At 43.1% G+C, this 25,969-nt stretch overlaps 2 protein-coding genes across 3 annotated transcripts in view; one reads left to right on the top strand and one right to left on the bottom strand.

Annotated features, from left to right (window-relative positions):
• The window catches only part of LOC146555524 (ankyrin repeat- and BTB/POZ domain-containing protein 3-A), a 283,020-nt gene that overhangs the window by 172,491 nt on the left and 84,560 nt on the right, over positions 1–25,969 (top strand). The window lies entirely within an intron of this gene.
• On the bottom strand, positions 561–2,139 carry LOC146555526 (uncharacterized). The gene is made up of 2 exons (XM_085252770.1): positions 1,637–2,139; positions 561–1,603 (listed from the first exon to the last, which is right to left on the bottom strand). Exons 1-2 carry the CDS (start codon positions 2,109–2,111, stop codon positions 561–563), a joined length of 1,518 nt encoding a protein of 505 aa, XP_085108896.1. The 5' UTR covers positions 2,112–2,139.

The following is a 25,969-nucleotide window of genomic DNA, read 5'->3' as shown; positions in this document are numbered from 1 at the left end:
AAAGCTAGCCAAGCAGCAGTAAATATGTGAAGCAAGGCAGAAGGATATACTCATCAAACAAACGGGATCATAAGAATATAAAACCACGAGCACTACAAATGTAACAGAAATATGTTGACATAAAATGGCATGTTATTTGAAATCTACACGAAACAATGACACAACTACTTTTTTTCAATTTTTTCAATTTATTTATTTTTTACCAATTGTCCAAATTAGTCTGTGATTGGCCTTAGTGTGACAGAAATCATATTTATATACAACTAAATATGACTCAGCAAACATGTTTTAAATGGATGATTCCTCACTTGATGATGAATGATCCATTTCCATATTTGCTGAGTCTTAAATTTGATGTCAGTGAACTTTTCAGTGGTTGGTGTTAAAAAAAGCCCCCAAATCCCCTATGAGCAAGCACTTGGCGACAGTGGAGAGGAAAAACTCCCTCTTAATAGGGAGAAACCTCTGACAGAACCGGGCTCAGGAAGGGGTGGCCTTCTGTCTTGACCGAGAGGGGTTCAAATGTTCACTGACAATTTAGTTGTATATAAATATGATTTTTAGGACTTGATGTTGACACCAATTATGTGAAATTGGGGACGCGCACAGTTCCGCTTCTTCTTGTTCTTCTTCTTCCTTGGCGGAATCTCTGGCAGGCTCTTGACTTCAGTCTTGAGTTCAGCCACCTTGACATTAAGCATTTTCTGTTTGTCTTGTACACTTTGCAAAGATTCCTGTACAGAAAATGCAGCTGACTCTTCTTTTTCTATCTTCTGTTGTTCTGTGGTGTCTTTTTCTTTCTGAGGCTCCTGCAGAGACCTTGCAGTGGATGGCCGTGAGTCCTCTTTTCCCATCTTCTCCTGTTCTCCAGTCTCGTTTTCTTTCGGAAGCTCAAATTTGTGCATTTCATTTGCAGCAGTGGAATTTTGTTCTTTGTGCTGCTGTGGGATTTTAAGTGAGGAAGCTTTGGCCCCTTTCAGCTCTCGCTCCAGAGACTCTAGCTTCAAATCATGAAGGGCCTTGTTGGGGCAGAGCTGGGATTTCAGGTCACTGATTTCCAGGTTGAGTGTCTCCTGCTCCTGCCTATGTTTAACGGCCTGCTCTTCAAGCTGATTTTGAGCTGCTAGGAGCTGTTTCTGGAGCATCTCAATCTGCTCTTGCTGAATCCTACATTTGAGCTCAAATTCAGCCTCCTTAGAGGACTTCAGTCCTACAGAGTCAGTGTGTGAAGCCTCTGTGGTTGGAGTGGCAGACTCCACACACTGCTCTGTGGTAGGGTGGCTGATTTGGTCCTGCAGGGTAGCAATCACCTCATCCAATATGACCATAGCTTCATTGTCACTCACGAGAGTGTCTGTCTCACTGATGTCATAGGTCTTATTACTAGAAGCCTCTTCCAGCTGCTCTATGAGGCCTTTGATCGTTTCCTCGTGATTTCGCTCGTTCTCGTTAATTTCTTCACGAAGTTTGTTCACCTGAAACTGGTGATAAGAGGCCCTCTTGTTTGCACCTACCATTTTACAGTAAAGGTCGTTCTGATGGTATTGGGAGGCTTCCAGTTGGTGTCTGAGAGCAGCAATCTCGTGCCAGGGATTAAACGGGGGTCTAAATGTGGGAATGGGTTGATATTGCCAAGTCCCTCCATTAGGCACAGGGTTTGGTCTGCTGGGGTTCTTCCCATTTCTCTCTCTCTCCATGTCCTCCTTTGCATTTGAAATGGGGAGGGATTCAGCCTTTTCTTTTTCAGGAGTGGCTCCAGTGTTTTTTTGCATTTCTTCATTTTTCGGGTTTGCTCCATCACCCGTGCTGTTTTGAGCTTCAAGAAGAGCCCGGGCATATGCCCGAGTAATTGTTCTTCTTGGTTCTTCAGCCACTCTTTTCTGTTTTTGCATTTTTTGTTTCTTTGGTTTCACAACCGTTTCCTTTGGTGGTTGTGCCACAGGAGACTTTTTAGTATTTGGTTGTGCGGCTTTATCAACCTCAGGTTTTGGTGTGATGACCATTTCTATTTTTGCTTCTGCCATTGTAGATGCGTCAGCGTGTGCGTATGCGTTTCTCTGCGTCCGCCTTGTCTTTGTTTTAACAACCAGGTTGCTTTGTGTTTCTGCCATCCGAGATCCACTAAAGTCGGTTGAACGTCTCCCCTATTTATAGGGTTTTCCAGTAGAATGTGCACTGTGACATCACAGGCTGTTCCTGTGATGCGCTGTTCCTTTGAAGTGCCATGATTGGAACAATTCAAAATAAAATGCCCACAAACCTAATGTAAAGGAAAGGCTTTTATTTTGTAGCACATACTGAATTAACACTATAAAAGCTACTCTACAGGAATTGCAGTAAAAAATAAAACAAAAGCAAAATATGTTTTTTAAATGGTTGTTAAAAAAACTAACCAAAGTAGAAGACAACTGTTTAGTGGAAAGTATTCGACATTCTAAAGATTCTCAGGCATAATAACTTCTTTCATAATTTAAACAAGGACAGGTAGAAAACGTTCATATTTAGTGAAAGATATTTATTAACATTATCCAATGAGAGTTACTGAATGTCTGTAGGCAGTGAGATCTTGGTGGTTGATGAGGCTACAGAATGTCATCTATGTTTTGTTTTAAATTCAGTTTCAATGCTGAATCTAAGAAACAACAGACTGCAGAGGGAGACTTTAATAGAGGTTTACTAACTCTTACTATCATATACATTGTGGAAAAATCTGTCTTTATTTAGCATAATATATTTGTTATAAGCACTAAATATGTTTTATGATTAACTGATGAACACTAACGTACCAAGCTGAAAATTCTGCTCACCAGTCAGCAGCTTATATTCACAAAAAACGGATAAATCTGCGATCCATGCAACTCTAACCAGCAGAGGTGGGACCAAGTCATTGTTTTGCAAGTCTCAAGTAAGTCTCAAGTCTTTATCCTCAAGTCTCAAGTCAAGTCTCAAGTAATGTCAGGCAAGTCAGAGTTGAGTCTCAAGTCACTGGTGTAAAAGTCCAAGTAAAGTCACAAGTCTGAAATTTTGAATTTCAAGTCCTTTCGAGTCTTTAAAAAAAAAAACGAAAAAAGAATGTTGCAGTTATGCTAAATGTAAATATTAGACCATGTAATTTTTAAATCTGTGTTTTTCTCAACACGTGACAAAATAGTGAACTTAGAAAATATACACAAATTGTGAAATTGCACCTCTTTAAAATGCAGCTCAATTAAACCTAGCTCCAAGAATAATTTTCACTGACAGTTCTGAGATAAGCCGCATGTTATTCTTGGATGCGCTTGTAGAACCGGCTTTAAAATCGCATGACAAAAATATCATACACATTAAAAAAAACTGCATCACCAACGTAGCCTGGACAACATTTGCTAGTTAGATGAAGTCAGCTATCTCATCGTAGCATATTTATATGCATATTTATAATCATACGGTTCTTGGAGTGAGTGCACACACTCATGAAGTTTAGTAACTTCCGGTCACTGCAACAAGCCCAGGTACAGTTTACCGACGGATGGGTGCAGGACCTTGAAATGCACCGTGTAGAACGAAAGACCATCGTACGTATCATAAGTTTACCAGTCTCACAAATCGTCGTCATAAATACACATTCCTTAACCGTTTATTAATATAACCTTTGAGCTCAACGGTAATTAATTAGTAGTGGAAATAATTTCTGGTACGCGTTACAGAAATGTAGCAGTGACAATAATACTGTATGCTGTAATCGTACTGGGCAATTAGTGATACAAAACAACTGTTTTATCCTGTGAATAAAAGTATGTTTTTGTCAATGTACCATAATAACAGAAGCGAAACACAATATTGTGTCAGGACAATTCACTATTTATGCACAATAAACAAAGGAGCATAGCGCGACAATTTCTGTTCAGCGTCAGACTTGCTTGTAACCTATATCACCAATTATGTTATGAAAATGACGCATTAACTACAACAGAAGACTGACCTTTGTGGAAATGCTTGGAGCAGACTAACATGTGAGCTGGAGTGTTCTGGGACGTTATATTTGCTCTTTGAATGGCTGCGATCCAGGCCATCCGTCGCCTCTTTGTTACTTCGGAAACATGGCTCGAACAATTTCTCTTCAACGACGTAATCCGATAACAACCGATTTCTTTACCCGTCGGCTTCCCGTGGCTGTCATGCGACCGGCTATTGCAGTTAATAATACAACAGCTTCTTGACATTTTTGTGTTTCTTTTTATCGCTGTATAACTGATTTCAATTAAAAGCCTGCGTGCGCTAGTACCTCTTGCCACGAGTTCCCAGAATCCTTTGTGGTTCTACCCCAGAATGACATCACATTTTCTCTATATGCATGTTACATTTTATATTTGGGGTGAAATATCAAGTCTTTTCAAGTAAACCGGTTCAAGTCCAATTCAAGTCCCAGGTCATTAAAAAAGTCTAAGTCAAGTCACAAGTCTTACAACATTTTTTCAAGTCAAGTCTAAAGTCATAAAATTAATGACTCGAGTCTGACTCGAGTCCAAGTCATGTGACTCGAGTCCACACCTCTGCCATTATCCTCCACAAATCCCATTAAAGTTGCTTTTTCATTATTTTAGTATCTGGCTGTCTGACTCCATTTGGGTCAAGTTTAAGAAATTCACCAAAGAACAAAGAGTGGAAGGAAAACCTACTGGGATGCACTGGACCTTACCACTTACTACAAAATAAAACAGGAAGTGATGAGAGCATGTATAATAACAAACAAAACCATGAGAAATGTCTAAAACTGGATGTTTTAAAAGCAGAATAGAATGATTCTATTCAAATCCTGCATAATGCAAAACATAGATTTGTCCATTGCACTCTTTGGTGGGAAATTTACATGTGTTACTAAAAGCACTGCTAATTAATTAAGCCTGAAAGATATGGTTACCAGGCTTTTTTTTAAATAAAATGTCGAATTGCTTTTTTTGTAATCAACTGAACTAACAAGTCACACAGCTGCTGGTTCTCAGTAGTGGGTGATTTAAAGCCCTTCTATCACACAGGCCTAGGAGTGGGAAAAAATCTGTATTCCCCAACTGGTTGGCAAGTGGTTGCCAGACTGGTTGCAGAGTTTGTTGTCACCGGGTGAAACTGGTCACAAAGTAGATGTTGCACCAAAAACCTTTGGTCCAACTTTGGTCACTTGCAGGTTGCCGCAGTGGTCTGTAGTTTGCATGAAAGACAACAACTTGAAAGAATCACCAATTTCTAGTCGAGCAGTAGCAAAATTTGAAAATGTGTGATGCAAATTGGAGATGGAGAACATTTCTATTTCAGCCAATTGTAAAACACATAATTTTAAGCAACTAGCACATTCGCAAGGAGGTTTTTGGTGCAGACCGTGTACCTCTTTCTGAACAATTTTACCTTCCAACCTCCAGCAACCACTCACCAGCTTGTCAGGGAGTACACATCTTTCCCTTGGGACTGGCCGACCATTCTCTATGTCTGTGTGGCTGAAGCGTGCGTTGACACTACACCTCAGTCATATCCATGTCTTCACTACACCAGAACACCTACACCAGTGATCCTGAAAATAGCAACAAATAACAACTAATGAATCAATTTTAGGTAGCTAGCTCTCATTGGCTACTTAGTACTCACCATCGCTTTAATGACATACAATTTCTTGTCCTCCTTCATGTCCATAAAGGCAGAATTATTGCGTTTAAATAAGACTTTTGTGAAACTATGATCTCATGACTTTGTAAGAAAAGAGAAGTGAGATGGTTTTCCTGGGAAATGACATCCTCACAGGATCAGTAAGGCAAAGCCAATAATTTTATTATCAGCTTATTATAATTGTTAAGAGACCTGATGCCACTGCAACTATATGTATTCTGTACTTTATGGTAAATCAATTATTCCCAGCAGGAAATGAACTGGCAGAAATTGCATTATGGGTAAAAGAAAACACTCCTCCTTTAATTGCCAGAAGAAATGGGAATATGCATTACAAAGCAGCTCTCCTGTGTTTATTCTTGCTTATTTAAACATATTTGTAGGGAAAAAAAGGCAGAAAAAAAGCTTTTTGATTCCTGTTAAATTTACCATGTGTCTGGCTTTCTCTACCACTCCATCTCAGCTGGGCTTCCTCACCTCCAGCGTTGGCCAGTGAGCGCTGCCAGAGGTTGACATGTGGCTCGTAACGTGGTCGATGCCAACTGCTCGAAGTCATTTGGTGGAGTTCAGGGGACTCATTTCCTCCTCCTGCTGTGTTATGTGAACAGATTGATTTACAGTTCATGAATCACTGAGTAGTATAAGTGTGAATCTGCTCGTCAAGTGTATGATGATTGCATTAAGAGTGCGACTTTAAGCATGTTCTACCATCTGTGTCTGCGAGAAACCTAAAGGGGAGGCTTTTGCATCTCATTTCAAAGTTTATTTTATCAAAAACAGGTGCAGCAACCTGGATGAGCAGTTCTCTCACCATCGAGGCTTGTGTGCAGTCAGCCGGTGTGATTAATACATATATTTAAGAATATGTCTGGTAATAGTCTATATTTTCCTTATTCTTAACAAATCCCATGAAAATTCAAATTGAGCTGACACTATGAGCAAGCAAAGCTGGTGTGCATCCATAGTGCAATATATTTTTTAGGGTTACATAATCATGATGTTACTGATCAAATGATCTGCCAAGCTGCAAAAGAGTGGTGCTGATCTACAGGCATTTGCATTTCAAGCAAAAATACTGCTTGATATTGACCTAAAACTATTCCCCCGCTATCAAACGACTCCACACCAGACTTTTTGACATTTTTGGAATATTTCTTACTTTATTATATGGCTTTGATATTCTTTGCCATCATCTTCTGGCACTAGCAGTGTGTCACATCTTACCAGGATCCAGTAAAAACAAGAGGAAGTATATCAAACTATTAATTTTTACCTCATATGGCCAAAGAACTGACGGTTAATTCACACGTATCATTACTATTGGTCAGATTTAATAGAATTTCAATTTTCAGTATCAGTCAGATTTTAGTGAAACTAGATAAATTTTTCCTCGTTTGCAAGATTTCTTAATCATCTTTAAATCACAGTTTTTGTGTTGTGACATTTAAAACCAGTTTACATTTACAAGTGACGACTCAAAAATCTTTATTAGCCGTTAAAGTTGAGGTTGGTGAATTGTTTTTGGTTCCATGGGATAATAACGTGCACGTCATATAGTAATTCATGGTGTATGAGAGGGAACTTCATCTCCTGCATTTCTTCTCAGCTTTAGAAAATCTATCTAGTGATGGGAGACGTTGGCCAATCACAGGTCTTTTAAGATGAGGTCAGGTGTGTGATGTTATAAAGTAGAACAAAGAGCAAAAAAGTACTTTGGAAGTAAGGTGGAGTGGCGGACTTTCACCTGGGAGAGTGGTATTCAGTTCCTGTGTGAAACCATTATTCTCATCTGGTAGAAGGGGCTTAGAAGAGACACTCTCAGCTCGTGCATTTTCTGCCTTCTGCAGCTTTAACCTCCCAAGGCTACTTTTAAAATTTCAACAAAAAAAAAACACCTCTACATTCATTCTGTAACAGCATCACAGCTATAGAGTCAGAATGGTGTGCCTTGGGCTCCCTGGATGAGGCACTTGGGAGAATTATGAAGTACAATAAGTCTCTGTGTCTCCATCACTTGAGAGAGAGTGAGATTTGAAGAACTCAAACTGTAAATTACAGAGTAAATTATGGCCTCAGAGCAACAGCTCACTGGCTCTGATGTCATCAAACTCCCAACTGAAATGCAAGTAAAAGAAGGAAAACTATACACATCAATAGGATCCTCTAGGATGGTGAGGATTAACAGAAATCATGTTTAGCGTACCTTAGCCTAAAGTCTCAGGTGGTTGTGGCACAAGAGGCAGAGCAGGACATCTGCTAATCAAACAGTTGGTAATTTGCTTCCTGGATCCTGTTCATGGGCACGGAATTGAACCCTAAATTGCCGGATGCATCACCAGAGTGTGACTGTGGGAACGGCATTAAAAAAGTGTGAAATGATAAAATTCAACATCTGTTTAAAAAAATCAATATATAGTATATTGATTTATAAAAGAATATAATGAAGACTTTACATTGGGAAAATTACAGGTTAGTTTGTTAAAACTAAAAAGAAGTTATTAAAAATCAATACTTGTGACCAGTTTTTAATTATGTACTTGAGTCAAACATGGAGAGAAAAAAGGAGGGACCGATAGTCTCAGATGTTAATTTTTAATCAGATGTGTTTTTTTTAACCATCAGCCTATTATCAACTGCAGCTGAGTAATAGAAGCAAAATTACAACAAGAGTCAACGGTCAACATATAACTGAAAAAAATATATCGGTTAATTTAGAGCTGACATGGATGATTTTCAGATGATTCTCTTGGACTGCTACAACAAGCTGGAGCAATTCAGATCTGCTGCTGTCACGGGTAATGGGGGAAATACAGACTCAGTCGCGGAGCTCTGGATGCGAAGCAAACAGTGCGTTTATTTACAGTGCTCAAAACAGTCACAAAGCGAAGTACAAAAATCCAACGGTGATCATCTCCAAATTCCCAGTGGTGTGCAGGTGAGTCTCCCAAGTGATTATCTGAGTGTGTTTCTCCTCCGAGGGCTTAATCCAGCGGACTCCTTCTCTCCAACCTTCTGCTCCGTATCACTTCCTCCTATAAACAAGTGACGACAGCTACAGGTGAGAAGGGTAGCCGGCTAAGGCTATGTTAAAAGTAAGAAAACACTCTTTACTACCGAGCCTCCAGTACAATCCAGCGTCGACTGCCATCCAGACACATAGTTAAGTACCTCAGTCCACAACGAGGATGATCAGTGACAGCTGGATGGCAAATTAGGTGCAGGTGTGTCAGCCACTGGGTGGAGGAGGAGAGAGAGAGAAGCACACACATACACACACAGACAGGTCGCTCCGGGAAGGACCGTCCGACCATGACAGTACCCCCCCTCTAACGGGAGCCCCCGGGCGACCCACGAAACTTGTCAGGGTGCCGACGGCGGAACTCTCTCACCATAGCGTGGTCGAGAACCGCAGACCGCGGCACCCAGGAACGCTCTTCCGGACCGTACCCCGCCCAATCCACCAAAAACTGGAAGCCCCTACCGCGGCGCCTGGCATCCATTATGCGAGTAATGGAATACGCCGGAGCGCCAGCGATATCCAGGGCGGGTGGCGGGGGCCCGGGAGGCGGGCACAACGGGCTGGTCCGGACCGGCCTAATTTGAGAAACATGAAACACGTCGTGTACCTTCATGTTGCGCGGGAGGGCCAGTCGGACAGTCACTGGATTCAGGATGGCTTGCACAGAAAAGGGTCCAAGGAACCGGGGAGCCAGCTTCTTGGACTCAGTCCGCAGAGTGATGTTCTTAGAGGAAAGCCACACCTGCTGGCCCACCCGATAGGCCGGTGTAGGGACGCGGCGGCGGTCAGCCAGTCTCTTGTTTTGAGCGCTCGTACGCAGCAGTGCCGCTCGAGTTGCCCGCCAGATCCGTCGACAGCGCCTCATGTGATGTTGCACGGAAGGCACGGCCACCTCTCCCTCCGTGATGCAGAGGAGCGGGGGTTGATACCCCAGGGACGCCTCGAAGGGAGAGACACCCGTAGCGGCCGACGTGCTAGAGTTATGGGCGTATTCGGCCCACGCCAACTGCTCACTCCATGACGACTGGTTGGAGGAAACGACGCAGCGCAGCATGGCCTCCAGCTCCTGGTTCGCTCGCTCAGTCTGCCCATTAGTCTGCGGGTGGAACCCAGAGGACAGGCTGACCTGGACCCCCAGCTCGGTACAAAACATCTTCCATACCCGCGAGGTGAACTGGGGCCCACGGTCAGAAACAACGTCCAGAGGAATGCCGTGAAGGCGGAAAACATGTTGGGTCAAGAGCTGGGCAGTCTCTAGAGCGGTGGGAAGTTTGGTAAGGGCAACAAAATGGGCAGCCTTAGAAAAACGGTCAACGATGGTGAGTATAACAGTTTTACCAGAGGACGGAGGGAGGCCAGTGATGAAGTCCAGAGCGACGTGCGACCACGGCCGGCTGGGGACAGGCAGTGGTCTGAGGAGTCCCGATGGAGGGGAGTTGGACATCTTATTTCGGGCGCACACAGGACATGCGGCCACATACTCCCGGACGTCCTGAGAAAGAGAGGGCCACCAAAACAGCCTTTGTAAGAAGGTGACAGTTCGGTTCCTGCCCGGATGGCAGGTAAACCGTGCGGTGTGTGCCCAGTGGATGACCTTACCCCTGACCGCTGAGGGAACGTACAATCTACCTGCTGGACCGGTGCCGGGGTCGGGTTCTTGTCGCTGAGCATCTTGGACCACCCTTTCTATCTCCCAGGTGAGGGTCCCCACGATGCATGAGGCTGGCAGAATGGGTTTCTCCTTCTCCTCAGGGTCCGTGTCTGGCGCGAACTGGCGCGACAAGGCGTCTGGCTTCGTATTCCGGGACCCGGGCCTGTAGGTGATGGTTAGGTTAAACCGTGCAAAAAACAGTGCCCACCTGGCCTGTCGGGCATTCAGGCGCTTAGCCGCTTGGAGGTAGGCGAGGTTCTTGTGGTCCGTCCACACGATAACAGGATGTTCGCTCCCCTCCAACCAGTGCCGCCACTCCTCCAGCGCCAACTTGATGGCAAGAAGCTCCCGGTCGCCCACGTCATAATTCCTTTCAGCCTGAGTGAGCCGACGGGAGAAAAAGGCACAGGGGTGTAATTTACCTGCCTTGCGCTGAGAGAGAACCGCCCCAACTCCAGAATCAGAAACGTCCACCTCCACCACAAATGGCAGGGCGAGGTCAGCCTGGGCCAGGATGGGGGCCGAGGCAAACAAGCTCTTGAGACGGTCGAATGCTTGCTGAGCCGCTGGAGACCACTGGTACGGCTGTTTGGGCGACGTGAGTTGGGTAAGAGGCAATGCCACCTTACCGAAGTCCCGGATGAAGCGTCTGTAGAAGTTGCTGAATCCCAGAAAACTTTGCAACTTCTTCCGAGTGCCGGGCACAGGCCACTCCAACACAGCTTTGACCTTAGCCGGGTCTGCTCGCAACCGGCCCTGTTCAATGATGAAACCCAGAAAAGAGACAGTTGAGGCATGAAACTCACATTTCTCCGCTTTACAAAACAGCCGATTCTCCAGCAGGCGGTGCAACACCAGTCTCACATGCTTAACATGCTCAGCTCCGGACCTGGAGAAAATCAGAATGTCATCAAGGTAGACGAACACGAAGTGGTTTAAAAAATCTCGTAGGACGTCATTTACCAGGGCTTGGAAAATGGCAGGGGCGTTAGTGAGTCCGAACGGCATTACCAGGTACTCGAAGTGGCCCAGATGGGTGTTGAAGGCCGTCTTCCACTCGTCCCCCTCGCGGATGCGGACCAGGTGATAAGCATTGCGGAGATCAAGTTTGGTGAAATGGGTGGCTCCTTGAAGGAGTTCAAAAGCTGAGGTGAGCAGAGGTAGAGGATATTTGTTTTTGATAGTGATCTTGTTCAGTCCCCGATAGTCAATGCAGGGGCGTAGGGACGCATCTTTCTTTTTAACAAAAAAGAAGCCCGCACCCAAGGGAGAGGTGGAGGGACGGATGATGCCTGCTGCCAGGGAGTCTGTGATGTAGCGCTCCATAGACTCGCGCTCAGGTTTCGAGATACTGTAGAGTCGGCTAGTGGGCAAGGGGGCGCCTGAGAGCAAATCAATCCCGCAGTCGTACGGACGATGGGGGGGCAGCGATTGGGCCCCGTCTTTGCTAAAGACTCGACCTAGATCATGATATTCGGCTGGCACGGTTGACAAGTCGAGGCGAGAGGGCGGCCCCGCAAGATCGTCTGACATGCAACCCGGCACAGCAGAGCGTAAACACTGCTCATGGCAACGGGTGCTCCACCCTACGATACATCCCTTGGCCCAATCAATCTGTGGATTGTGTCGCTGGAGCCAGGGGAATCCCAAAACTAAGGGTGTGTCAGGTGCCTTGAAGAGAAACAGGAACATCTGTTCAGTGTGGTTGCCGGAGAGAGTGAGTGTGATTTCTTGAGTGCGGTGAGTGACAGCGGCTAAAGGCCTGCCATTAAGCGCTGACACCTGGAGTGTTTCCGGGAGAGGAACAACAGGCAAACCCATCTTGTGGGCCAAAGCCTCATCCAAAAAACTTTGTTCAGCTCCTGAGTCTATTAGTGCATCACAAGAATGGGTGCGGGAAAGAAACCATAATTTAGCAGGGCAGCTGAGGTGGAGGAATGTATTCACCGGCGCACCCGTCAGTATCCCCACCTTTACTGACGGGCTGAGTCTTTTAGCCGTGAGGGACAGGAGTCCGCGAAATGCCCCTTCTTCCCGCACACAAAACACTCACCCACCAGTTGTCTTCTGCTCCGGGTGAATTTAGTCCGTCCGAGCTGCATGGGTTGCTCCTCGTCAGCAGGTGAGTCCATTCCCTCCTCTCTCCACTCGAGAGAGGGGAGTCCAGTCGAAACTCCTACGACCCCTACTGACCGTCGCCCATCTCCAGTCCGCCTGCCAAACTCCCGCATATGGTCGTCTAGACTGATACACATGTTAACCAGGGCACTTAACGATTTAGGAAGCTCTTTAGTGGCCAACTCACGTTTGACATTCTCGTTTAAGCTGTTTAGGAATGCTCCTCGGAGCGCCTTTTCCTCCCAACCCGTCTCCTCGGCCAGGATCCAAAAGTCCACGGAGAAGTCTGCCACGCTTCGCCGGCCCTGCTTTAAAGTAAACATGCGATGAGCAGCACTGTCAGGGTTAGAGCCTTTGTCAAACACACACCGAAATTTGCTTAAAAAATCACTATATGAGATGGAGGATTGGGCGCTCAGGACTGCTTGAGCCCAGAGTAGCGCTCGTCCAGTCATGAGCTCCACCATGAGGGTGATCTTGGCGATATCAGAGGCATAAGCTCGAGTCTGCTGCCTAAAAATCAGAGAGCATTGAGCCAAAAACCCCCGGCTCTTGTCCAACTCTCCACTGAATTTTTCAGGTATAGGGAACGTGTGTTCTCGCTGAGGCGGAGGCGGAGATGGGGGAAGGGGACAGGCCGCCGCTATATTTAGAAGCTCCACTGGTGGTTGTGGTGGTGTACTGGGCTCTGGTGGTTGAATGGGTGCCCTAGGTGTAGCAAGCAACATACCTTTCAGTTCAGATACCACCTGTAGTAGCGCGGACTGCTCCTTGGCAACATGCTGCAGCATCTGTTCATGCCGCTCCAACCGTTCAGCTTGAAGCGCGAGCTCGCACTGGACGGGGGTTGAGTCCGCTGAGTCCATAGCTGGCTGGATTGTTCTGTCACGGGTAATGGGGGAAATACAGACTCAGTCGCGGAGCTCTGGATGCGAAGCAAACAGTGCGTTTATTTACAGTGCTCAAAACAGTCACAAAGCGAAGTACAAAAATCCAACGGTGATCATCTCCAAATTCCCAGTGGTGTGCAGGTGAGTCTCCCAAGTGATTATCTGAGTGTGTTTCTCCTCCGAGGGCTTAATCCAGCGGACTCCTTCTCTCCAACCTTCTGCTCCGTATCACTTCCTCCTATAAACAAGTGACGACAGCTACAGGTGAGAAGGGTAGCCGGCTAAGGCTATGTTAAAAGTAAGAAAACACTCTTTACTACCGAGCCTCCAGTACAATCCAGCGTCGACTGCCATCCAGACACATAGTTAAGTACCTCAGTCCACAACGAGGATGATCAGTGACAGCTGGATGGCAAATTAGGTGCAGGTGTGTCAGCCACTGGGTGGAGGAGGAGAGAGAGAGAAGCACACACATACACACACAGACAGGTCGCTCCGGGAAGGACCGTCCGACCATGACAGCTGCTGCGGTTTCTGAAACATCAATCTGCCACTGGAGTGGGTGAAGCAAGGGCCAGAGCAGCAAAGAAGAGATAGAGGATGGCAGTTTTCCACCTGGAGCACTAAATAAATAAATACCTGGGGTTATTACATCTCTCAGACAGATGTAGTGAGGTTGTCTGTTTTATGTGGAAATGTGTCCTCTGCTTAGCTCGCACAAAGTACAAAAAGACGGTTTCCAGATAGAAAATATGCTTTCAAAATAAAATTCAATGACAGCCAACAGACTGTGCTGTTAAAATGTTCAGTAGTGAATTATTTAGCAATAACTGAACTCGATATGACCATTTAACAACACCATAGCAACCCATGAAAATTCAAATTGAGCTGACACTATGAGCAAGCAAAGCTGGTGTGCATCCATAGTGCAATATATTTTTTAGGGTTACATAATCATGATGTTACTGATCAAATGATCTGCCAAGCTGCAAAAGAGTGGTGCTGATCTACAGGCATTTGCATTTCAAGCAAAAATACTGCTTGATATTGACTTAAAACTATTCCCCCGCTATCAAACGACTCCACACCAGACTTTTTGACATTTTTGGAATATTTCTTACTTTATTATATGGCTTTGATATTCTTTGCCATCATCTTCTGGCACTAGCAGTGTGTCACATCTTACCAGGATCCAGTAAAAACAAGAGGAAGTATATCAAACTATTAATTTTTACCTCATATGGCCAAAGAACTGACGGTTAATTCACACGTATCATTACTATTGGTCAGATTTAATAGAATTTCAATTTTCAGTATCAGTCAGATTTTAGTGAAACTAGATAAATTTTTCCTCGTTTGCAAGATTTCTTAATCATCTTTAAATCACAGTTTTTGTGTTGTGACATTTAAAACCAGTTTACATTTACAAGTGACGACTCAAAAATCTTTATTAGCCGTTAAAGTTGAGGTTGGTGAATTGTTTTTGGTTCCATGGGATAATAACGTGCACGTCATATAGTAATTCATGGTGTATGAGAGGGAACTTCATCTCCTGCATTTCTTCTCAGCTTTAGAAAATCTATCTAGTGATGGGAGACGTTGGCCAATCACAGGTCTTTTAAGATGAGGTCAGGTGTGTGATGTTATAAAGTAGAACAAAGAGCAAAAAAGTACTTTGGAAGTAAGGTGGAGTGGCGGACTTTCACCTGGGAGAGTGGTATTCAGTTCCTGTGTGAAACCATTATTCTCATCTGGTAGAAGGGGCTTAGAAGAGACACTCTCAGCTCGTGCATTTTCTGCCTTCTGCAGCTTTAACCTCCCAAGGCTACTTTTAAAATTTCAACAAAAAAAAAACACCTCTACATTCATTCTGTAACAGCATCACAGCTATAGAGTCAGAATGGTGTGCCTTGGGCTCCCTGGATGAGGCACTTGGGAGAATTATGAAGTACAATAAGTCTCTGTGTCTCCATCACTTGAGAGAGAGTGAGATTTGAAGAACTCAAACTGTAAATTACAGAGTAAATTATGGCCTCAGAGCAACAGCTCACTGGCTCTGATGTCATCAAACTCCCAACTGAAATGCAAGTAAAAGAAGGAAAACTATACACATCAATAGGATCCTCTAGGATGGTGAGGATTAACAGAAATCATGTTTAGCGTACCTTAGCCTAAAGTCTCAGGTGGTTGTGGCACAAGAGGCAGAGCAGGACATCTGCTAATCAAACAGTTGGTAATTTGCTTCCTGGATCCTGTTCATGGGCACGGAATTGAACCCTAAATTGCCGGATGCATCACCAGAGTGTGACTGTGGGAACGGCATTAAAAAAGTGTGAAATGATAAAATTCAACATCTGTTTAAAAAAATCAATATATAGTATATTGATTTATAAAAGAATATAATGAAGACTTTACATTGGGAAAATTACAGGTTAGTTTGTTAAAACTAAAAAGAAGTTATTAAAAATCAATACTTGTGACCAGTTTTTAATTATGTACTTGAGTCAAACATGGAGAGAAAAAAGGAGGGACCGATAGTCTCAGATGTTAATTTTTAATCAGATGTGTTTTTTTTAACCATCAGCCTATTATCAACTGCAGCTGAGTAATAGAAGCAAAATTACAACAAGAGTCAACGGTCAACATATAACTGAAAAAAATATATCGGTTAATTTAGAGCTGACATGGATGATTTTCAGATGATTCTCTTGGACTGCTACAACAAGCTGGAGCAATTCAGATCTGCTGCTGCGGTTTCTGAAACATCAATCTGCCACTGGAGTGGGTGAAGCAAGGGCCAGAGCAGCAAAGAAGAGATAGAGGATGGCAGTTTTCCACCTGGAGCACTAAATAAATAAATACCTGGGGTTATTACATCTCTCAGACAGATATAGTGAGGTTGTCTGTTTTATGTGGAAATGTGTCCTCTGCTTAGCTCGCACAAAGTACAAAAAGACGGTTTCCAGATAGAAAATATGCTTTCAAAATAAAATTCAATGACAGCCAACAGACTGTGCTGTTAAAATGTTCAGTAGTGAATTGTTTAGCAATAACTGAACTCGATATGACCATTTAACAACACCATAGCAGGGCCTGTTATTGATGTGTGAATGCACTGCAGTGATTTCAGTGTTTTGAGAAGACATTTAGAGTGTGCGTTAGGCTGCAATTACCTCTGGACCAGCATGGGGATACCAGACATCATTTACATGCAAATTCTTCAGCAGCTCACCAATACTGTTGTATTTATTAAGTTAAATTAATGTGCAATTTACACTTTAAAAAACACAACAGAGTCAAAAAAATAATATTTTTCATTGCTATCAGTGAAGCCCTTTGGATGATAATGATGCTCTGTTTAGTGTTTGGACCAGACTTAATTAAGATAATTGCTGAATGCAATCTTATTAAATCTTTTTCATGGTCTAAAGTAAATGGTCCCGGTGGACCAGTAGTGCCAGTAGATTTTTACTGTTTTTTAAATTGAGGTTTGGCACTTTGAGCCAGGGCATGAAGTCAAGATCAGTCCAGCTTTTCTGCTGATAACATTCTGTACATCCAAGTGGTTAATGCCTTAAAGCTACATTTGCTGTACATCTGCAAGCCGCTTTGCAACCAACCTGGCAAGGGGGCTTGATTCTATACCAACTGTCATATGCCGAAAGGCGCGGTACACCCTGAAAAGGATACTTGTCTATTGCAGGGAACTTCGCACCATGGTAACCAAGAACTCTAACATGCATTTACCATTGTAAAAGGTTTATTCTTACCAAAACCAAGGTCTTTGCCAAATTCCAACTCTTTTTCTGAGACTATCTGTTGGGTCTGTCTAGCACAGGCCCACCGCTGGAACGAGACAATTTAAAAACACAGCAAAAGCATTGAACACCAAGTGGGCAAAGTTCTTCGTGTTACTCATGCATGAGGGAGACCTGCCTGGAGCCAAGTGTCGTTCCACCACTTGACCTCCGTCAGACTCTCAGCCAGGTTCCCCATAGCACTCCTTTTATTGTGGTACCATGAATATGCATAGGGTCATTAACATATAACATCTTACATAGGTATACATGTGAACAAAGAATACTGTGTGTGTGTGTGTGTGTGTGTGTGTGTGTGTGTGTGTGTGTGTGTGTGTGTGTGTGTGTGTGTGTGTGTGTGTGTGGGGTCAGAGTGTGACCCCATAAAGACTTCCCTAAACCTGCTGGTCTGGAAGTCCAGCAGTTCATCTAAACAAAAGGCACTTAGACTAAAACAGATATAGATACGTTTATCCTACCATAAATCAATAAGAGAAGGTACGACCTCTCCCATGCTCCCAGGATGTAGGTGTGCACACAAAGTTTGCAGACTATTAAGGATCAAACCTCTACCAATCTAAAACTAATTATAAAACTCTAAGCATATATAAGTAGATATTTCTAAGCATAAATGACAATCAACAATACGAAACCTAACACTATCAAAACCAGACAAGGGTCAAACACAACATCTCTACGCCAGTGTTCCCCAGAGAGGATCTAAGAACTTAAAACTCAACTCTAACAGCTAAAAATTTGTTGCATTAGCAATGTGTGGGGTCCACTACTCTATGGTGACACAGTGTTCTCACAGTGTTCGAAAATGGTCATGACTTTTGAAACCAGAAACCCACATTAGGAATTTGTGTGGTGACGCAGGAGAGTCTATCATTACTGCCACCACATATAAAACTCCAAATCATGACCACAGGGAAATTAACACATAATGCACCACACAAAAGCACAATAACTCAGGTCATCCCAAAGGATATAGAAATGCATATGTTTGCAGCAGGTTTCATAAATGTATGTTAAACTTTAATCCATAATGCAGAGTAGACGCTGACAGGTGATGCCTCAGACTGCGTCTTGTTGATTTACTGTAATTCAGCTAATGTTTGTTGTGTGAAATAATTTGCTAATTATGCGAATATTCTACACATCTAGCATCGCAGAAAAGCTCTGGAACAAATCGCTGACAGGAAGCAGGTGTTTTGTGGTCCCTCCATTTCCCCAGAGAAAGCATTTAAAATCTGCTTAGTACCAGCACATCTAAATGGTTTAAATTGAAATCAATTTTAACGTATTAGCACAATTTCTGAACAATAAACAAGATTGCTTAAAAGTAAAGCAACCACACAGAGCTGGCTCTCAGGGCAATTTCACACCCGACTTGTTCGGTAATTAATGGATAATAGAAGAGGCTGTTAAAGAACAACATTCATCACCATACCCATAATACCATTCTCCTGAGGTGAAAATAAGTCTTTTATTTCATAGGTCACCATTATCTCCCAGCTCATCTTATACACTCATATTTCATGTCTTTGTCTGAGCAAGTGGAGGAGATCACCACTGGCAGAAATGTGCCGTGGACGCCTCGGGCGTTTGCACTTTTCCTCATCTCTAATTACACTGAGAAGAATTTTCTTTCATTTTCCCTTCGTGTGAAACGTGTGAGGCATATACGATCCATAGGTGCTAAACTGACATGTTGTGACCAGGTGTGAAGTCGCAAGACCGTTCATCTGTCAGCACAGCAGCTGCCCTGTGGGTCAGAGAGCACCCACTACACAAATAAATGCTGTAATGTAATACAGTGCAGGCCTCTAACAATGGGGCTTCTATTCCTGAAGCTGTGTTTCCCTTCAGTGCAGAGGGTGGCAAAAAGTCAAGGCATGATTGACCTAAAGTTATAATCCTTTCAGGTAACCAAACCTAGTTTCTGATGCTATTCGTGCTTGGCAGGTTTTACACTATGAAGTCGTTTTCAATTCTTTAGTTCAGTGTTGGAGGAAAATTACCTTACATGGAGTGGGGGAGTCACAGGAGAAGATGCAGGTTTAATTTTATCTCAAAAATATCATCCTTCCTGCTTTGCTCCCCTGGAGCTCCACTGAATCCAAGCTTAACGTGTCCTACAGTTGGTGCAAAATTATAACCACGAAGCAGTGTAACTTCATTAAAGCTGTAACAATATACATTTTTTATTGCCCAGGTGTAAATTGATTGCAATGCAACTAAAAAGAAGAGACCTTCCCTTTCTTATGTGCTTTCAACCTGCTTTGGATTTATTTTTCACTCAGTCCAGTGGTTTTTAAACTTGTGCCAAGGCGCACAGAAAGAGCTCGCCAAAAATTCAACACACACCTGTTTCCATATGCTGTACAAAATAGCCTCTGTCTTCCAACATGTCATTAATTCTTTTTTGATTATACCGTCAGACAAAGGCGATCATGACAGTCGATTTGTGTGTTTCCACTCCACTAAAATATACTTTGCATCCATCATGTTATGGGACACTTTTAACTAATCAAACAAACTGTCTCGCTGCCTCTGGTTAAGATCCAGTTTTCTTATGAAATGAAGCACTCAGGCTGAAGACTGAATATAAAGACTGAATATAAAGTTCTTTTAAAGCTTGCACCTTTCCGAGACGTGCGTGCAGAAGACAGAAAGAATTTATGAGCAGTGCAGGTTTTTATTCCAGTGATAACATATGATTATTATGAGCAGAAACTCGAACTGGGCAGCACGGTAGCCAAGACGCCATGTGCTCATAACTTAAGGTCGCAGCTTTCTCGAATAATGTCACCTTATTGATCCAAACTCCTGATTGATCTGACTGTTAAATAGTAAGTAGTAGTTAAATAACAGCTTACCTTACAGTTAACAGATTCCAGAGTAAAGCCAGGTTACAGCCACCTGGCTAACCTCAGCTAGCTTGCTTGGCTAGCTTGCTAAAGTTTGATGTCTAAAGGGTGATCATTAGTTTACTTCGTAGAAGAAAATTAACTGGCATCTAAAAGGGTCATTTGGTTGATGAAGGGAATTTTATTTTGTTGGATTTAAGATGGATACTGGCTAACGATAGCGGGCGATCGTGGCTCAGGGGGTTGGGAAGCGCATCTTAACCGGAAGGTCGCCGGCTCGATCCCCGGGCTCTCTGTCCTGGTCGTTGTGTCCTTGGGCAAGACACGTTACCCTACTGCCTACTGGTGTTGGCCAGAGGGGCCGATGGCGCGATATGGCAGCCTCGCTTCTGTCAGTCTGCCCCAGGGCAGCTGTGGCTACAACCGTAGCTTGCCTCCACCAGTGTGTGAATGTGAGAGTGAATGAATAGTGGCATTGTAAAGCGCTTTGGGTGCCTTGAAAAGCGCTATATAAATCCAATTATTATTATTATTAACATTAATAAAATGCTAAAAAAAATCTAACAGTAAAACATAGTGTCAAGTGGATAATTTCAGCTAATTCATCCTCTTTAGATCTTTGAATACTCTCTGTGATCAAGCAGAGCAGAGCCAGCTGGCTCACCTTATCCTGTTTTTTTTTTACTAATATTATCTCAATAAAAATAGTAAATGCAGTCCCGATCAAACGTTTGCATGTGCAGTTTGTGTGTATGTGTCTATGAATGGAGCTTGTTGTATAAAAATGATTTGAGTGCTAGGTAAGAGCAAAAAAGCACTATATATATTACCAGATTTACATGGAGAGAATAGGACACAATACTTGTATGTAAAACGAATGTATAAGTTCTCACAGAAGGTTAGACACTGTTTATTACTGCTGTATTATAGACTAAATAACTTGATTGTGTATTTAGATTAGTTACATGAGTGAGCCAGTAAGCCAAAAAAAGAGAGAAAGAAGCTCACCAAGTTCTATATTGGAACCTGTCCAAACAACTGCTTGCCAGGTTAACTGGTGATTCTAAGGTGGCTGCTGGTGCGATGGTAAATGGTTAGCCTATGCAGGGTGTACCTCTTACTTAATGTCTGGGATAGGCTCCTATGCATGGAATAGTTCATCCATCCATCCTTCCATTCTCTTCCGTTTATCTAACTAAACTGAATAAGCTGGCACTGGGTGATTTCTGAACGAGTGCTGTCAAAGGGTTGAAAAGCTAGTCCCTTGACCTGTATAGAGCTAAATAGCAGCATTAGTCACCAAACCAGTGGAGCAACATGTAACATGTGCCTGCAGGAGCTCTGCAGACGTTTTTAAGTTACAGATTTAATTTACAGTGAAAAGCATTAAAGACATAAGAGTAATTTATTCGGTGGTTGAAATTCTATAGTAAAATATTTTTCACAAGATGAAAATAATGGCCAATTAATGGCTCCGGGAGGAAAGCTCACAAATTTTGGCACTTTTATATAATTTATATAAATCTGTTAAAGGAAACTGAAGTTAGCACTGAATGTGAACCTGCTATTAGACATCTGTCCTTTTTGGCCTGATATCTCAGGTAAATCCTCCTTGCTATAATCCTGATAAAGCAGCTGCTCAAGGAGTTTTTTTGCAGTAAGCAGCAAAATCCCATTTGCTGTTATGGACTAAATAATTTATTGGTATTAAATAAATCAAAAAAAGTGTCAAATTTCTGAGCTGTGTTCCTGCGTGTGTATAATTACATCTCATTTAGTGGCCAATACATGCAGTATTAAATGCAAGATTATACGCTACCTTAAAAAAAATACACAATTTGCGATGCATTCTTTCCTCTTATCTGCCGTCTCTTTTCGTCTGACAGCTGAATTCCTAATAGTCCCTATTAGTGGTTTGTTTTTCATGTGTTGACATTTATCATAGGTGGTGTAAGCTTTAAACATTTGAGGCATCAGTCGCTATGTATTTTCCTTGGCTGTCAGCACCCAGCTTGAAAATTGAGTCATGATGTATTCTGCTGTGCATAGGCTAAGAGAAAAAGTGCTTATTTTTCAGGGCTGAGTGGCTTTCTCAAATAGAGGAATCCCTCTCCTCCTGCAACGCTGCAAGAGTTACAGAAAATTGCACAGTGATGGGATGTTATTTCTCTTTTTTCCAGGAAGTGATTACTGTGCTTTCTGAATACCTGAGTGATTTTGGTATAAGAATTTGCTTTTTTACAAAAAAACCCAAAAAATTAAAACCTATCCTTCACATTTCTATCCATATAAACAGGCGGCAAGTGACGTATAGCTTTCCTTTATGTTTCAGGAAGATTTCATTAACAGGGCCGCTATTTAAAGCTGCTTCTCAGACGTTCTTCCAATCCTTTCTGCTCCATTATCCCACACTCACTATGGGATAATGGGAAAGGTTCACCCGCAGGAGGTGTTACATTTCATCTTGAGTCCATCTCGCCATTCTCATTTTTTATCATATCAGACTTAAAATACCTTTTTCTACTTCACCATACATCATCGTCCCTAATCTCGTGCAGTCTGACCCATTTCCCAACAATGGTGAAAGTAAAGGGGGAAAATAGACAAATGCGTCAGTCAGACTTCCCTTAACTTGATAAAAGACTCATAAAAAAACAACATCCGTTGGGTAAACAGCTTGATGTAGTGTGAGATGAGGTCGTATATCTGTTTTAAGCTCTAAAAGGACCTTTGATCTAGTGGAGGAGCTTACCTACCGATGATAATGTTACCCTCTTGTCCTTTTCAATGTCTTTCTCTCTAATGGGCTTTAGGCGTGCTGGGAATCATTTTTGTCCTTCGCTTCACTTTCTCTTTCTCTGAGGTCTGCAGTGCTACCCACATACTCGTGTCTGTCCCTCTTAAGAGTCACCATGATTTAAAGAATAAAAGAAAATGTTCACTGGGCTTTAACGATGAGGCTGGCTCATTCAGTCGCCGGCACAGGGCGCGGCCATTTTCCTTATCTGTCTCCCAGCACCTTTAGGAAGGCAGCGAGCGCATGCTGACACAAACAATCCCACCAAACACACACGCACTCACACAGCTGCGCACGTCTTCATTCAGACTGAAGACACATGCTGGAAAATCTTGTAGGCTGTTGCTGCATCCTGCAATAATTACATGAGGCTGGATTCATTACTGCCTGCCACAGGATTCTGCCCGCTCATCACACCTCATTGCTGCAAAGATTAAACAGAGATGAAAGAGCAGCTTGTGGAATAAATCCACTATTTATTTTTTAAAGGATATGGCTAAATTAGTCTAACAAAGAGATCTTTCTCTGTCTGGATTTTTTGCTAGAGTAAAATATGCATTTAGTCAATTCAAGGTGGGAAAGAAAAATTAGGTTTAAATGTTTTAAGCTCCTCCCACCCGATGAACATGCGTTTCCAACATATTCACTTCAGAGGCAGACATGTCTGAAAGCACTGGCCTCTTACACACTACATTGCTCAAAAGTATTCACTCATGCATTCAAATCATTGAATTCAGGTATTCCAATCACTTAAATGGTCACAGGTGTATAAAATCAACCACCTAAACATAGCAGACTGCTTCTACAAACATTTGTGAAAGAATGTGTCGCACTTAAATTTGACACCAGGGTCGTTCTTTACAAGCTTCCAGATGTGACAAGCTCAGAGTAAGATCACTATAAATCTGCACCAAAGACACCAAAGGGCAAAACAGCAGTATTTGATGCCCAGTTGGACTGGTGCTTTGTTGTCTTCTGCAACCTGTGAAGACGTTTTGCTCTTTATGCTGCTCACCTGTTTGGGCCTGAAATCGACTTGTGTTTAGCCAAAGTTAGCAACCACATGAAAGATTTTTAAAGGATCAAAACAGAGGCACAGGACTCTTGTCCCAATCCTCAGTGTATACTACAGAGATATTTTGTGATTGTCGCAATAAAAGGCAGTAGAGGTGTGCATGAGTGCAAATGTGCGGGTCTTACTAAAGGATGTCGGGCCCTCATGCCATCCTCATCCTTGTGGCGTCCAGAAACATATACACAAGCTGTTCCACCTCAGGCACTGGACCTGCTGGAGGGTTAATGACTTTCTACACTCCTGTCCAGTGTCCTGGTATCTGCTCAACACTCTCCTTGAAATTGTGCTGGGAGACACAACCAACCTTCTTGTGATAGCACATATGGAGCAATAAGGAGCGATAAAGACACAACAGTGGTTTGTAACTGTCTCGTTGTTGTCTCTGCACCTGTTTTCACTCTCATTTGCACCGAAGCAGCTGAAATAGATTCACAATAGTTTGTGCCTTCTAAATGTGTTGGCGTCCCTACTTTGTGTTATAGTAAGCATGTATCTCAAGTGTTCCCTTACATACATTTTTTTACCTCTCTGTGACACAATAATGTCCAGCAGGTTCCTCGTCCGATGGCTCGACTCCTGCTACACTCTTTGGGCTGCAGCAAGCAAAGGTTGTTCCACTCCATAGAAGAACAAACACTAACTTTGTAACTAAGCAACAATAAACACTTGAGTAGCGGCATTTTAAGAGTACAAACCACTTACAGAATTATAGTAGGGTTTGCTCTTTTTTATTATGATAATCAATAAATTAATAATAATAATAATAATTGGATTTATATAGCGCTTTTCAAGGCACCCAAAGCGCTTTACAATACCACTATTCATTCACTCTCACATTCATACACTGGTGGAGGCAAGCTACAGTTGTAGCCACAGCTGCCCTGGGGCAGACTGACAGAAGCGAGGCTGCCATATCGCGCCATCGGCCCCTCTGGCCAGCACCAGTAGGCAAGTAGGGTAAAGTGTCTTGCTCAGGGACACAACGACCAGGACAGAGAGCCCAGGGATCGAACCGGCGACCTTCCGGTTACAGATGCGATTCCCAACCCCCTGAGCCACGATCGCCCCCCATTAGCCTTCACATTTGTTGTTTTCAAGTCTCTTATAGATTATATTTGAAAGTGCAGCATGCAGAAGTTACGGTTTCTATAATAGGAATTAAATATTCCTTTAAAATGTTTCAGTCTCTTATAGTGTCTTGTTAATTGTGCATAGAGTGTACAGAGCTGGATGGATTTCATATCAAGAAAACAAAGTAAAGTGTACTGTAAGTAACATCCATGAAAATACTTAAATACCATGTATCATCAGTGTTGGGAAGGTTACTTTTAAAATGTATTCCATTACAGAATACAGATTACATGCCCCAAAATGTATTCTGTAACGTATTCCGTTACGTTACTCAATGACAGTAACGTATTCTGAATACGGATTACTTAATATATTATCATGCTTTTTACAACAACGTGAATGTACTATTGCTGTGTGATTTATTACTATTACTGAAGGTCCGCGACTCCGAACTGTAGTAAAGGGACCTCTGAGTAATACGGCGGGGTCCCTGTTGGCTGGTAGCCGAAAAATAGCTTTACTTTGTTGTCTGGGTCAACTTTTCTTGCGAGAGACAGAGAGAGGCGTTGAAAGACTGCTCCAACGGAACTTATTGTTTCGGAGGAAAACACGAACACGGTGTACAGTCGAGTCTTAATAGCTTACTTACAACTGGGCTCGTCAGGCACTCTTCTTGGCTGCAGTGGTTATTATTATATTTACATGCTTCCAGCTCCCGTTTTTCCTCGATGACAACTCGTACCTTTCCACTCCCCTTTTTCTCCCTCCTCGCGCTCACAGACCCATAACGTGTATGGCAGTGCATTCTCCCTGCAACACGGACTACACTGCCCATGATGCTACATTCTTTCGAGCTATGCTTGTAGCATTCTGCCTGTTAGCTTAGCACAACAACAACAACAACGAAAAGGCGCTCTCTCACCCAGGAAACACACAGTCGCAGAGAGAGAGAGAGCGTCGCCCTGTAACCATGGCAACCGTAACGCTGCCGCCTGGAACAACAGAACGTAGCTGTCAAACAAAACCCAAACAGTCCTGACCCGC

This window comes from Mchenga conophoros, linkage group LG17, assembly GCF_057382185.1.
Source record: "Mchenga conophoros isolate Kocher_MC1m ecotype Shallow Benthic linkage group LG17, M_conophoros_male_GT1.1, whole genome shotgun sequence".
NCBI classification, from domain to species: domain Eukaryota; kingdom Metazoa; phylum Chordata; class Actinopteri; order Cichliformes; family Cichlidae; genus Mchenga; species Mchenga conophoros.
Note: the sequence above shows the minus strand (reverse complement) of the source record. Positions and strands in the feature narration are given on the sequence as shown.

Excerpts from the sequence above, each read along its gene's own strand:
- LOC146555526 (XM_085252770.1), bottom strand. The coding sequence starts at position 2,111 with ATGGCAGAAACACAAAGCAACCTGGTTGTTAAAACAAAGACAAGGCGG. Across the intron at positions 1,604-1,636 it reads CCCTGTGCCTAATGGAGGGA|CCCCGTTTAATCCCTGGCAC; the intron begins CTTGGCAATATC and ends CCACATTTAGAC.